At 32.7% G+C, this 15,997-nt stretch overlaps 1 protein-coding gene across 3 annotated transcripts in view; it reads left to right on the top strand.

Annotated features, from left to right (window-relative positions):
* The window catches only part of NCAM2 (neural cell adhesion molecule 2), a 518,783-nt gene that overhangs the window by 441,709 nt on the left and 61,077 nt on the right, over positions 1–15,997 (top strand). For all 3 annotated transcript variants that reach the window (XM_045557836.1, XM_045557845.1, XM_045557826.1), the window contains 2 exons: positions 5,436–5,555; positions 8,748–8,869. In XM_045557836.1, coding sequence (XP_045413792.1) covers positions 5,436–5,555; positions 8,748–8,869 — 242 coding nt within the window. The remainder of the gene's footprint in view (positions 1–5,435; positions 5,556–8,747; positions 8,870–15,997) is intronic.

Raw genomic sequence — 15,997 nt, forward strand, 5'->3', positions numbered from 1 at the left:
ATTGTTTACAGAGCAAAAGCTGATTCTTCTATGGAAAACTTCAGGGACTTCACCGTATTCTCAGATCTATCTAAGGAGATTAACAGCAAGTGTAATCTTGCATGATCATTTCTACCATAGCTAACCTTTGTGATTTCTCATAGCTATTGGAATTGTTTCACAGTTTCTGACAACATGAACAGTTCCATTTTAGGTGGGTGATACAGTAAGTCTACATCAAGGGAGACCTTATCTGCTTACACTGAATGACAGGAAAACCCCATGGAGAAATCTAATATTTGAGAAAGGGAAGAGAGCATGAATAAATCTTATCTCACTTTAGAATGTTGCTCAGTTGCCCAGCCTAATTAGTTAACAAATATGTATTTTTCCCCCCCAAGGGTTGTAAATCTTCTGTAGCCTCTGCTTTTCTTGACAGCCAAAAGGAAGGGGTTTACTGTACATTATCTGAACAAAAACTTATTTTTCATAGCTCCTATTAATAAAGTCTTATTCTCTTATAAAAGGAGAATCAAATGTCAAAACTTTCTATCTAGTGTGATGATTTCCAAACTTGTAAAAAAAAAAAAAAAGACTTATATGTTCCTGTCACCAGTTTAAATGTCATTGTTTAATGTACCTCAATGTTTTGCTGTAGTGTTTGCATTGATAGCCAGATGACAAATGATTATTTATAAAACTCAATTACATATAAATCAAGAAGAAATATTAAATTAGTGAGGGAAACCATATTCATTATAGAACCCATCCCTGTTGCCATGTCAAAGAAAAATTCATGATTTGTAATTTTTAGAACAATTTTATTCTGATTTCCAAACCATGCTGATTGAATATAGCTATAAAATACCTTAATTTATGCCATTTGTCCTTAGAGAACTTTTACTGGTTTTACTAGTTTGTAATCTAGATCTACTTTCATCTAATTTTGGAGTTTGAATTTCTAATAAATTGTAGGGATAAGAACCCATCCTACACCTCAATTTGCATATCTATTGTTCTATTGTATGGGCACATTTAGAGAAAGAAAATCTTCCATTAACTAACTTCATAATTTGAGGTATGACTCTATTATAGAGTGCACAGCCTTTCATATTTCAAGTGGTGGTTTGCTTTCAGGTCCCACCTTGGGTGTTCAAAAACCCTATGTTTGGTAATTTGCCAGTAAATTACAGATGCTTTAATGTATATATCCTCTCATTTAAGAAAGGCAAGTCAAATTACAGTTCCAGGGTTTGCCTCCCCCGAATCTTTTCCTTTTCTTCTCTTTAATTTGGTCTCAATGTATGGAGTTCTTTCTATTTCACACAGTAATCATCACAGTCATTCATGAAATGTTAATAAGCTTCATAATAAGAGTTATTGTACCAAAATCTTTATATTCAGAAGTCAAAAACAAACTGACTTTTTGTACATAAACTTTGTAAAACTTGCGTCAATAGGTTTATTTTCATGTCTCCCCACTATAATTGTGAAAATCGTCTATAACACCTCCCCTCATACACTTTAACTCTGAGTGCTTTAGCCCAGCATTGTAATAACAGTTTAGCCATCATTGTGGTTGCCCTCTTTGCACCTCTCCTCTGCCAACTGCTCTGATGTGAAACTCGGTCAGCACATGGGAGACCCTTGACACTAAGAACAGAAAAATATGAGGGAACATGGGGAAAATCCATTCTGAGTTGATCATAATCTAACTAAGGAAATAGAGTTTTCTTTGGTAGAGGTAGTGCTATTCTCAAAGCTCCTCACAGCCCCTGTGAAATGTTAGAAGGCAATGCTGACAATCCAAGCCAGAAAGAGCTTAAAATACTCAGATAATTCAAGTAAATTGTGGAATTGCTTTTTTCAATTTTTTTTTTTTTGTGGGGGACAGGTTTTGTTTTCATTGTTTAGCCTGGTAATAATCTCAATCTTTATCTTATTATATAGGCTCTGGTACTTTGATAGCTCTGTTGTCAACAATTTTTAACCTAAAAAGATGAAGAGACCATGTCTAGAATATGATCTTCACACTTGCTAATGGATGTGGAATTTTATTTGCCGTTAAAATTGTGTTTTAAATTCTGTTGCTTTTCTTTTTGAATTGTGTTAAGACAAACAATTGAATATAGCATTACCAGTTGCTCTGAGCAACACAGCCAAGCTACCCTCTACCATATGTTTTTAAAATGGTGGTTGCAGCTGCATCTTTATATCACAGAAATTTAGAAAGGTGTAGCATATATCAAAGTTCTCTGCTTTATGAAAGTATGCTTATTCTTCAAGCCTTACAAGAAAAATAGTTAGGCTTTTGGACAGTCAATACAATGTCTTAGAGCAGTCGTGTTCAGCTGTATTATTCTTTACTCTAAGGAAGCAAGACTATATGTAGCATGGGGACATATGAGCCTAGTTTACTTTGGTTTTAATTTTTTTATATTTATTAATGGATTAAATCAAGAAAATGTTATGAATTTTTAACTCTTGAATCCCTTGTTGTTCTGACTTTGATCAAAAGCTTTCCCTCTTAAGAGCAAAAGAATTTGAACTTCTTAGCATTTTAGCTTCCTAACTGTTAGAGCCCCTTTGCCCTTTCCATAATCTGTATACTCAGCTCCATCTATGCACTCAGCTTCTCTTCATTGTAACTATATTCTGTTTCTGGTGCCAGACTTCTGTATTTCTTGACTCCAGGTCACCAACTGGGTCGAGGTTTCGTGGAAAAGCTTGCAAGTTGTTGGCCTGTCAGAAATTGTTAAATTTAAGCCTTGGTCTTCCCATTTACCCTTGAAGCTTCTAATGATTTGGACTTTTATGCCAGTTAGTGTTTTCGCAATTGGTCTCTCTTAAGTCTAACATTGTGTGTTATAACCTGGGGCTTTGACAAGACGGTGCATTCTGAAAAGAAAATTCAGTTTTCTTATATGGTAGAGAAATTGAGAAATACAAATGTAAATTTTGCCAATTAGAAATGTATTGTTTCTTTATGGAATTAAATAAGGTTTGGTTGATATCTGGAATATGATTTTTGGCCATTAATATTTACCTGACATTAAGTAATTTACATATTTTTTGCATCTGCATTTTAGACAAAGAAACAACTCTACTGTGTATTCAGCAACTTTTTACTTTTCCATTGATAGAATATGATAAATAATTAATTGAAGTGTAATTAATTGCAATAAAAAACTAAATAGATATCATGATTTCTATACAGTATAGAAAGACAAACTGTCATTAAGTGAATCTGTATTATAACATAATTATCAGAAATAATATATTAATTTTTTTTTTTTTCTGAGACAGAGTCTCACTCTGTTGCCCGGGGCTAGAGTGAGTGCCGCGGCATCAACCTAGCTCACAGCAACCTCAAACTCCTGGGCTTAAGCGATCCTACTGCCTCAGCCTCCCGAGTAGCTGGGACTACAGGCATGCACCACCATGCCCGGCTAATTTTTTCTATATATATTTTTAGTTGGCCAGATAATTTTTTTTCTATTTTTTAGCAGAGACGGGGTCTTGCTCTTGCTCAGGCTGGTCTAGAACTCCTGACCTCAAGCTATCCGCCCGCCTCGGCCTCCCAGAGTGCTAGGATTACAGGCGTGAGCCACTGTGCCCGGCCCCAGAAATAATATATTAATAAATTTGATTTTATTTATTGAATATTTTTAGGCATGATTCATGTAAAAAATAGCTCTGCAAGTATTATCCTGATTACCTACAATTTAATCTTTTATATATCTTCTTTTTTTAATTTCAGAATACTATAAGGGTACAAAATGTTTTGTTTACATAAATTGCTTCTATACAGTTTGAGTCAAAGTTATTGTACCCATTAGGTATGAATTTACCCATCCCCTCCTTGCCCCTCCCATCTGCCTGATTTCTGATGAGTGTTATTTCCATAAATGCACATAAGTATCGATCAATTAGTTCCAATTTAATGGTGAGTACATGTGGTGTTTGTTTTTCCATTCTTATGATACTTCACTTAGAAGAATGGGCTCCAGATCCATCCAGGTTCATTAAAGAGGTATTAATTAACTATTTTTTATTGCTGAATAATTTTTTATTGCTTCTTGGTGTATATATACCACATCTTATTAATCCATTCATGTATTAATGGGCCCATGAGTTGTTTCCACATCTTTGCAATTGTGAATTGTGCTGCTGTAAACATTCGAGTGCAGATGTCTTTTTTATAGAATGCCTTTTTTTTTCTTTTGGGTAGATGCCCAGGGGTGGGATTGCTGGATCAAATGGGAATTCTACTTGTAGCTGTTTATCTCCATATTACTTTCCACAGAGGTTGTCCTAGTTTGCAGTCCCACCAGCAGTGTATGAGTGTTCCTTTATCTCCTCATCCATGCCAGCATCTGTTGTTTTGGGACATTTTGATAAAAGCCATTCTCACTGGAGTTAGGTGATAACTCATTGTGGTTTTGATTTGCATTTCCCTGATGATTAGAGATGTTGAGTGTTTTTTCATATGCTTGTTGGCAATTAGTCTATCTTCTTTTGAAAAGTTTCTTTTCATGTCTTTGCCCACTATATATCTTCTTTTAATATAAACTGATCATTTGACTTGGAGTTAGTGTGTAAGTTATAAATAACTTCCTTTTGATTGTCATCAAGACATTGCCATTTCCACTAGTTAAATGTTTGCTTTGTTTAACAAAAGCAGTTAAGGATAGAGGCAACTATGGAATTTTGTTAGCTACATCAAAGGAATTTTTGAAGATGTGATATTTTGAAATCTGCAATTGCATCCAAAATTATCTGTCAAACTAAAAAGGTTGATATGACCCAGGAGAGGTTTCTAATAATTTTTAATTCCCTATACCTTTTCAAATTCTTCCTGCTCCTTTGTGTCATTTTGAATCCAGGTCTGATACAGTCTATAATTGAGAAAAAATTCAGAGAGCAAATTTAAGTTATAAGACTGTTTTATGATAGTGTTAAATAATTTGATTTGATTTGAGATTATAGAATAAATGAACCAATTTTGCCGTAGTTTCAACTTTGTGACACTTCTTTGATATGACCAAAACACCTTATATTGTATATCAGTGTTCTATATATTGAATTCCATGTCTCCATTAAATTTCATGGAAATAATCCATTTAGAGCAGACAAAATACTTGGGATACATACAGAAGAGATGTTTTGTTCACATCATTTTTATTTTTTGGATATTAAACAGGTGAAACAAAAGATTTTACTTTCCACTTTGTTAATTTTCTTCTTTTAAAGTTAACGCATGGGTTTAGAAGCTAAAACAGAGGTGACAAAGGAATGCTCACAAATCGTTCTCTTGTATGAATTTTCTATTTTTTCACGTATTTCATAGAAAGCTTTATAGTGAAATTATGATCTCAGCCTTGTAATACTAGATTGATTTGTTTTCCTTATTAAAATTCATTAAACATAGGCATATATATATTTTTTTCTTCTAGCAATGGTTGTTTTGAGCAACCTGGAACCAAATACAACTTATGAAATCAGGGTTGCAGCTGTAAATGGAAAGGGACAAGGAGACTACAGTAAAATAGAAATTTTCCAAACATTACCAGTCCGTAAGTAATCATTACTGTTCTGTTCTCTGTTTTGTTCTCTGCTTTGTTGCCATGCTCTACACTTCCATATTTAATAGATTTTAAAATGCAGGGAGATGTTTCAATACTTTTGGGGAGTGAAATACGTCTTTGTTGAAGTGGTTTCTGAAGATGGTGACATCTCAGACTTTTAAAAATAACCTTGCTTTAGACCAAGGCAAAAAGAAAAAGTACACTAGAATACATTCAGTAAAAATTGCTATCAGGAAATTGTCTCCATTATGAAGGTGGCCTTCTTATTCATAGTCTCATTAATTGGATTGTACTGTTCAGATTATATTCTGTGAGAGAGTAGAAAAATGTCTATATAGCATGTACAATATTCTATTCTTTTGATGAGGCATGACTACTGCCTTTAACCCACAAATTATGTAGGTGCTAAATGTGAGAAAAATGAACCACGAAATTAATTCATTACAACAGTGACTGTAGGAGAAGAATAACTATTGTAGCCTCGTTCTGGTAGCTACTCTATTTTGGCATATTGCAAATCAATTGCATTTATGTGAAGTGAAGATTAAATTTAAGAAGATTTACATTTCCTTTATGTTGAATAAATTATCTAAAATATGAGAAAACATGTGTGACCGAACAAATGCTGTTATAAAATCTGTGCATAATCCTGCTTGTTATACACACATGTTAGGACAGTCAGATTGAACAAAATAATTGTATTACCTTAATTTGTGACCAATAATTCTCTGTTATCATAAAATCTGTCAGATGAGTTTTCATTTCTCTATTCCCAAGGCTAGTATCATTTTTAGCCCTTCATTATTTTTTCACCAGGATGACTCCAAATAGATCTTGATTCATAATCTTACCTCCAGTCTAGTCGTCCCTTAACTCATCTTCCAAAATGATTCTCAAGTAACTTTTCAGAAATTTCAATAGAGGCCTATTCCTGCCCTGCTTAAAATTCTCAACAGCACCACCCTTCAGCTTCCCACCTTCCCTGAAGATCCTATTTTGTCTTCCTGCTATCTCACACCTCGTCTCCTAACTACCAAGAAGCTGTGTGCATCAGGATGTTGAACTATAGTTTGCTGATGCTGTTTTCTTTCCCCACAGAACTGTGCATTCTGCCTGCAGACCAACCCACTGTCATGGCATGATTTCTTACATAACACTCCGGATAAGCCCTCCAACTTTTTTTCCTCCTACATTTAGGCACACTTTCCTTTATTTGCTCATAAAACACCTCTCTTAGTGTTTCAAAATTAAATCACCAGTTTCTGCCTTTTTCTCTCTCCCTTTTATTAATAAATTATAATGCTTCTATTCTCTTAGTGTACTTTTGTTGACTTGTCAACCTCTTCCCTGCCTAGTGAGCACTTTGCGTGTAGAGACATTGGATTTTTAAGTAATAAATATGCATTTTTAGTTTTTTCTCAGGATTGTTTTGAACCTCAAATGAGATCTTATACAAAGTACTTAATATGCCATAACTATCTTATTACTAATTATTGATTAGCATTGATATTATTACTTTTTCATGAGCACTCTATTGTAATCAAGAATAGAAACCACTAATTTATTTCTTTCTGATAGAATCTTTGTTCTGAAATTTATTTTTTTTTTCAAAGAAAGTATCAATTGTAATATAATCACATGTTTAGTGTTTGGTAAAAATTAAATATATGCATAAAAGTTTTAAAATGTGTAAAATATTTGCTACAGAAAATGGTTTCTGCTTTATAATTACATCAAAATGATAATATAATGATAGTATAATACACCACCATTATTAAATAAATTTATACTGTATAGCCTGTAAATTCTAAATTCCAGTTTAGAAATCATTCTAAACCATCTGAGCTATAAAATCCATTATATAATATTTAGATTTTTTCTCATAATATGTTATTAAATACTTTTAAAGAAATTATACTGACTTTTACAGAAGTTTTAATACATTCATCCAAAATATATTTTGCATCTTAATAGCATGCTGTAATATCTGCACACTAATTTAATTAATTTTAATGCAAAATTACTCTACATTTTGTCTATTCAATGTTTCTATATGGCTTTATCATGCAAGCCTATTTTATTGCCTACTTGCATGTCAATGCACCCTATTGTCATATTTCTTTAATGACTGCCTTCCTGCAAGCAAACTCCTTACTTATTTAAGGTATAAACACCATATTAGAAATAAAGATAACTTGTTGAGAAGAGAAATTCCAGGTTCTTTACATTTGGAGATGGGCAATGCTCTTTACTCCATTGTGCTTTGTTTGTCCTGGAATTACTCAGAGAAGACTGAGTATTTCAGTTTTTGGAAAATGCATACTAAAATTTGTGTATTAGATCCTTTGTTTTATCATGTTCATATCCATAAAGATATTTTCAGAGAATTGGATTAAATAGAAGCAAACAGATGCTAGTGGATGCCCAAGCACTCAAGTACATCACCTCAGTGATACAGAGCAGAGAGTTCCCATTCCAAGTTGCCAAGCAACGATGGTGCCCTTCGTATAGAAAACTCTTATACTTCAGTATATCCCTGTTCTATTCAAAATATTATAAATATCTTTGTTACAAGATCATCTATGTGCTGAAGAATAACATCAAAGACAAGCATGCTCATGAAGTAGAAGAAAAATAAAATATTGAAGCATAGGTCTACGAAATTCGATATTACAAATTGTATTCAAATTTGCATCTAGGGAGGAAAATGCTCATTAAAGCATATAACTAATTGCAAGTCATTATCTTTCCTGGCAGGTATACAATACATACAGATTGATGTGTTAATATGTTTATATTAATAAAAGTTTACAAAATAAATTTACATTAAGAAAATAAATAGGTTTGAATACTATTACTAATAAGAGACATAAAGTTTTACACTTACATTAATATAATGCAGTACTATTTTAAGAACATTTGAAAATCAATATAAACAATACATTTAGACCTGAAGTTTCAAAATTTTGGCATGATACTTCTAGATTTATGAATGTTTCTGCTTATTGGGTAGGAAAAATGGGGATCTGAGGTTATATCACATCATAGGTAAAATATCTCATGGTAAATCCATGAAACATCATTTATTTTGATTATATGACTATTTTCTTTTGATTTAAATACGGTTTCCCAGGTATATGGAATGTGGGCAAATGAAGAACTGTTGTGTTGTATGTCTAGGTGAACCAAGTCCTCCATCCATACATGGACAGCCAAGCAGTGGGAAGAGCTTTAAACTCAGTATCACCAAACAGGATGATGGAGGGGCCCCTATTTTGGAATACATAGTGAAATATAGAAGTGTAAGTACCTTGTTTATTATAATTTGCTACAGGTTTTTTCAAATTATATTAAGAATTGCATTGAGTTTATAGAAAGATCAGGAGTAAATCATATTCAGTAACCACAATGATAAGTGCTAATTTTCTGTTCCTGAAATTCATCATTATAAATGGTGAAATTTCTTGTAAGATCTAAGCATAGATCGTCAAAATAATCTCATGGTTTTCATCTTGTTATTTCTAAGTCTGAAATGGGACTTGTCAACATTTCAGAAATGAAATATCATTTTCCCAATTTTCCCTACAAATTTCCCATTCTACTTGATATTAGTAACTTCAGGCTAAGTCCTCATGTCAATCATACTTACTTACTCCTACATTTGGTAGGATTATTAGAAAATCACACCTCAGAATAAATTACTTTACTCAAATAATTGGATTGCTTAATCCTTAACGGTGAAAGAATGGCCACACTGAATTTAAGGAAAAGGCAATAGTTTTATTCAAATTTAATCAGCACTAGCTAGTAACAGATTTTGGAAAACTTAAAGATGCACGGGGGTTTTTGACAGGTGTGGAGGGTGAAAGATGTCCGCTAGTTGCAGAGTGATGAAGAATATATCTCTATGGACTTTACCTCTTTGCCTTTAGTGAAAATGTTGTCAAAGGTCATTGAAAATTATTTTTCCAAAAAATTTTTTCGTAAGTATCATAGGGTATTTGCATCTACTGTAGAATGTGTCAAAAATTAAACATAATTTTAAATAAAATTCTGTAAGATTTATTTACTAATGTTTTTGACTGTCTCTATGATACAGCATATATTTTAGCAGACAGAATTTTAAATAATTGGTCCTCAAAAGTATTTGGATTAATTTTCAATATTTTCCCACACATCCACAATTTTCTATATTATAATATTGCTACTTCTAATTCAAATATTTAAGTTTGAGGGATAATAAGAAAGGAAACTTGATTTTGAATAGCATAGTTTAATTTTAGACATCAATTCAGTTTTTTAAATTTAAGATTAATAGTCCCTTCACAGCTCAACTTCATTTCAGGTTTCACACAGGCAATGACCGGTAGCTGTATCTTGGATACTCTGCCATGGAGACTTTAAGCCTCTACCCCAGGACAGCTAGGAGAGAGAGGCTCACTGTTCTCTCAGTGAATCTGACAGTGTCATTCAACTCCAGCCAGGTCTCTTGGTCATTATTATTCGCCCATCTGGAAAATCTATGGAAGGAAGAGAGTCTCTCTGTCTAGGAGAACCGAATTCATGAATTGGATTGGGAGAACAGGCCCCCATGCAGATTGTAGCCCACAGTGCTACCCAGAAGAATTTATGGTACAAAATACAGGTGGATAGTAACAGTTTGTAAGGAACTCTAATGAAATCCCATAGTGAACACTAAAATGCAATGACTAGTTATAAGAATATGTCTAGTATATTTACACGTATATCATTTTTACTTAAAACTAAAAGCTATACTTGACTTGTCCATTCTAAAGAGTTGATATTAGAAATAACATAAATGCTATATTCAGTTCTCAACTCCACTTGTTTATTTCAATTGATGATATCAAATATTTATTATTTCCTATTATATATTTTCTTCATTTCTTTTATTAGTGGCTTTTATTAACAAAGCATGTATGTATATTAGGAATGCTGTGACTTTTTTAGGCTGCATTTCTCTTTCCAGTTATCCAAAAGTGAAGTTTAGAAACTAATAAGAATATTGCTACCTACAGTATGAACATTTCTTAAAATATTTAATAAACAATAAATAAAAACAATACAAATTTACTCAAAAACTTATTAATATATTATTTCCAGAAAGTGGTTGGTAAGTTTTAAATATATTTTACTCACAAAATCAATATAGGCTATTTCTTTTTTAAAATGTACTTTTGGACTGCAGATAAAAGAAAACATGACTAAAGGGTGTTAAAACAAGAAGATTGTTTTTCACATTGAAAACATTTATGTGTTAGATAATCCAGGGTTAGGGTAGAAGCTCAGCAATAAAATTAGAAATCCAAATTATTTTTCTTTATGTTCTTTCATTCTAAGCATGTTGGCTTGCTTTTATCCTCGTGTAGATTATCTTGTGTTTGTAAGAAGGTAGATTCATACCCACACTCAGCATGTGAAGAAAGTCCAAAGAACGAAGAGGACAATAAGTTATTTCAGCTGAATGTATCTCTTTTTATTAGCAGTACAGTAAATCTTTTTGTAAAACCCCACTAAACAAAATTAAAATTATCTCTCATTAGAGAGAAATATATCCAGTGACCTTCTTCCATAAAAAGTGGTTAATGTGAAGACTTGAATTAGCCAAACAATAAGGTATGCTGCAAATTGTTGATGTAATTATTTTATTATCTTAATGGCTGTCATTAATTATATATATCTAACAGGCACACTATTGACATTTTAGGTGGTATAATATTGAGCTATCCAGAGCTCTACCACCCAGTGTCTCGCGTCACTGGCTCCCATTCACTATACTGCCATAGCAACCCCACTCATTGCTGAAACCAAAACTATTCCCTCAAGTAGGGAGAATGCACCTGTTTAGAGACAATTAGAGTCACAAATGGAAAATAATGATGTTTTAGACATCGGGGGATACATATAGAGAGAAAGAGACAGCATATATACAACATATATATATAGTATATGTATATAATTTATTTTAAAACATAAATGTCTTTAAAATCAACTTCAAATTTATTTTTATTTCTTTATATTTGGATTAGAATTAACCATTTTTGAGAAATTATGTGTAAAATCCATTTGGATACAGATAAGTAAAGTTTTAACCATGATGAAATTGGTGAGATTGTAGAGATTCAAGTTTACATAATGTTTCTTAATAAATTTTGCCTTTGATAAGGATTAGTTGATATGACTTAGTCTTAGATTAATATTTGAATAACAACAACTTTTACCTTCAGTAATTTCTATCTTCTGTTTTATTGCCTTTTTCTTTCTCCTCCCAACCTAATGGTAGTGGCACCTTATTGTTTCTTCCCATTTACTCAATATCTATGTTTACCCTACCAATAAAATAATGTCTTTGTCCTTCCCCAATTCCATCTCATTCCTGTCTTCCTGTACTTCTTCTCTCCATTTCTAAGTTCCAGCCCTTTCTAACTCTAAAAGTATTGAGGGCCTGTTTTTAATATTATAATCAAAATGATTAATTGCATTAATTCAAACACAGTTATAATTTATTCATAATAAACTAGTATGCTACTTGCCTTAGAGATGCTCACAATTTAACAGGAAATATTGTTTTAGTAGTACACACTTAGGCACTTATGGCAAGCTTTGTAGAAGTAATGGCTCAGTACCCTCTGTATTATATGAAAGGCATTGCCAATCTTGGAGACTTTATTTTATAATTAATCAAACATAAAGTGATACTTTTTCATATTTTTGAAGGGCAAACTGAAACTTAGAGAATTTTGGTGACTTAATGAGGAATGGCAGCAGATATCAGAATGCAAGACTTTACAGTCTAAACACTGTAGTTGTCATAACCAAAAAGGAATTTACCCGCAGAGATTATATCAACCCCTGAACCACTATCCCATCTCAGCCTCAACTGCCCAGCTCTTGTGCTTCCAGATACAAACCTTGTGTCACACTTGCTCGTGACTATATCATTTAATAGTATGCTTTCTATTTCTATGCATTAAAATACTCTAAGTCTCCCTATTTTTTTGTCTCTCCCTTCTCTACCTCCTCCATCCTGTCAACATCGTGCTCTGAAGTTACAATTGGAGATACCATGATTGAATAAAAAGTGAAATAATCATTTCAAAATGTTCTTGATCATCTCCTTTCTTTGTATGATTCCAAGACACTTCATTTATTAGTTACTCAAACTACATGAATTCCACAGTATAGTAAAGTGCAACTGAATAACTTGAAAATAATTTAGATAGGCTCTGTGCAGTTTTCAATTGGATAACTTCAGTTTAAAAAGTAGATAGGGGAATCTGGAAAATAAGAACACCTCTAAGGTTTGCACTTCTTGATTTCTTCTTTGGCGCCCTATCTTTCAACTCTGCTATGCACAGGACTATGCATTTTATATTCTCAGAACAGCGTAAGCCATACAACTGTATGACGGTTGGTTTCTAGCAGACACTGGATCTAAACATTTTTTTTAGATTTCACTGGGAAAGGACAAAACCAGCCATGTCCTGATATAGAAAGTGTACAATTTCCTATATATTTTGAACTAGGTAGCACCATTATCCTATGTTATCCTATAACAGAGCACATGGCTTTGTTCACTCTCCCATTAAAAAGACAGACTTTATTAGAACAGAACTAGGGTAATAAAAGCAGTGTTAGATATCTCTAATGAACCCTTCATGAAAATTAATGTCTCTCACAATGCCAGTAAGATTAAACCATATATTTGGAAAATAAAGACAAGCACATTAATTGCATAAAATGTTTGGAAAAATGCAAGAGGTTATTTTAAGTACAGAATATTTTATATCTACTTTGTACTTGTAATATCAATATAACTCCATACAATTTAATAAATAGTTTTTCATGCTTCTATGAGTTTTTTACTATTTTCTCTCTAATTTGATGATAGCTATGGGATTATAATTATCACTTAGTGTTGGCGCATTACATAAATTTCCTGAGCTAAGAAAATTGGTAGCTTAAAATCAATTGTGAGGAAGGTATTTTAGGGACTAGTAACAGTTCTTACGGTGTATGTTTGTAAGTCTTAATTGACCTTTTTAAGCTATTTGGAGCCCAGGAGGTTGTATACTATCTCAGTGGTAACAGGAAAATATAAGGTAATTTTGAAAAGGTCATTAAAATAATAAAAAAAATAAAATTGAACTTTGGTTGTTGGGAGAACTTGTTTCCCAGTTAATAATGTGTACATTTGTACATTGAAATTTATTTAAAGCCATTAAAGTTTGTTTTGAAATATCCTCAAAAATAACTACTTATGTACATGAAAGAGTATGAAGCTTTTCGATAATTTTTCTTTGCTGCGAATGAAGAGGATGAGTTTTATTCACCTTTGTTTTTATAGTATAAAATAGACTATGTGTTACCTGAATGAACAAATACAGCAATTAATTAATGAATTAGCCCATGCTATGCAATTATAAATAGTCTTATAAGCAGATTAATAAATATGAGAAACCAGGAAAAAATCTTGCTCTGCCAGTTTTTATTTAGGTGAGAATGCAGAAGGTGACAAATAGGAAATACTAGGATTCTTGCCATTTAAGTAGTAGTTATGTGGGTAGTGGAGACTAGAAACAGGTTACATAGGCCTGGTTGAGAAACCTTTACCAAGGTTCAGGACATGACACAAGGCAATTTCAAACAGTTAAATTCTACTCTAATCTGTTAGATTAGAATTTATAACTCTTCTAAAAACTTCTAAACCTTGTATCTTCCCAAATCTCAGTAGAGTATCTTTTTGTTCATAGAATATACACATGTGCATACTATATATGTACAATATAAATTATCCAGATTGCTAAATCACCTCTCTCATATTCAGAGTAGCAAACTGAGTTTTTCAGAATTCTGGGGCCTTCTGTAAGGTCAAATAAATTTGAATAGCTGGACTGTGTTATTAGGGAATCCAAGAACCAGGAACTGCTTTCCATATGTACAAAATTTTAAATCACAGAACATGAGAATCAGAAGAACCTAAAATTCATCTAGTTAATATGACCTGCCTCCTCTATTTTCCTCTCATTTTAGAATTATGCAGTTTTTATTATAATGAGAACCGAAAAAGAAAGTTAGTGTGGTCTATATCTTGTTATGAATAAAAGTATCAAGGGTCCTTCTAAATATAAGAAAATAATGACCCCTTACACTTTTCCTCCGATCTCCTCTCTGTACATATAATAGCAAGTATTTCCCTAAATGCTGATACTATGACTTTAGAATTACTAATAGGAAGTGCCCTTAATTGTCATATGGCCCTGCTATCTATTTTCTAACAAAAAAAGTTCACTTAAGAGAAGCTAAAGCAAATGACTTCTTTTTTCAGTAGATTCCCTTCAACATTTAATTGGCTTATTAATAATAGCCCTATTCAGCAAATCATCTCATTAAGTTACCTAAGGGAACATTTTGCAACTAGATTATCTTAAATTGTTCCCTAGGCATTTAAATTCTGTAAATTAGACACGCTACAAATGCATAATTTAGATTTTGATGCCTAGGGGAGTATTTGGTAACACCCACTTTAATTTTTTTCCTATTCCCTAGGAATAGCAATGAGGGAATTTAAATGCCTCTTTGTCTAATGTTGAATGGAAAATGAAATTGATTTGTATTGGGAAAATACTATAACTCCCTTTGGGTTCTTTTCACCATCAGTCCAAATATTTAAAATGATGGAGGGAGGGGCTTTTAATTTATCATGTTAAGAACTTGAATAATTGAGTTAAATGATTCTTAATTCAGAAGAGACTATCTGCACGTCTTGTGCTTTTCAGGAGGTTTCACCTCAAATACGAAATTCCCAGAAATGATATTTTCAAAGGATTACCAGAAGGACATGAAGTCTGTCTATCCTTCTAGATTTTTTTTCATGGGATGACCCAGATCTCAGTTGGCTTATTTTCTGGCTCTTGCACCCACATCTCCACTCATATCCAAAGCAAAATTCAATTCCTTGGATTTCCAGAAAAATATTCATTCATACCAAGCACTGCGTAATTGCATAGGATGTACTGAATAACTGGGGTGGTGCCAGAGCCACAGGGGCATGCAGCTCTCTTCTGCCTTGTCTAGCACTTGTCTTCATGTAACCCTTCAGTCTCCTTGTTCCACACACTCTCCTGCCTCTGTGTGTATGTGTATACAAAATATATAAGTTATAAAAATATGTTCTATGTGCTTATGTGTATATTCTATACATAGCATACAGATTATATGTTCCATGTGTTTGCATGTGTGTGTATATACACATATATCATATATCATCTAAAATTAATTTTGTGTTGACTTTTTAAGCTTTATTCTTTTGGTCAACATCTATGGAATGTTTTGGAATTTACTTGAAACAATTAGCCTACAGTGTTCATTGATACATCTCCCAGTGATTATGCATCTCTCTGAGGTTT

The sequence above is a fragment of the Lemur catta genome, chromosome 1 (assembly GCF_020740605.2).
Source record: "Lemur catta isolate mLemCat1 chromosome 1, mLemCat1.pri, whole genome shotgun sequence".
Lineage (NCBI taxonomy): Eukaryota > Metazoa > Chordata > Mammalia > Primates > Lemuridae > Lemur > Lemur catta.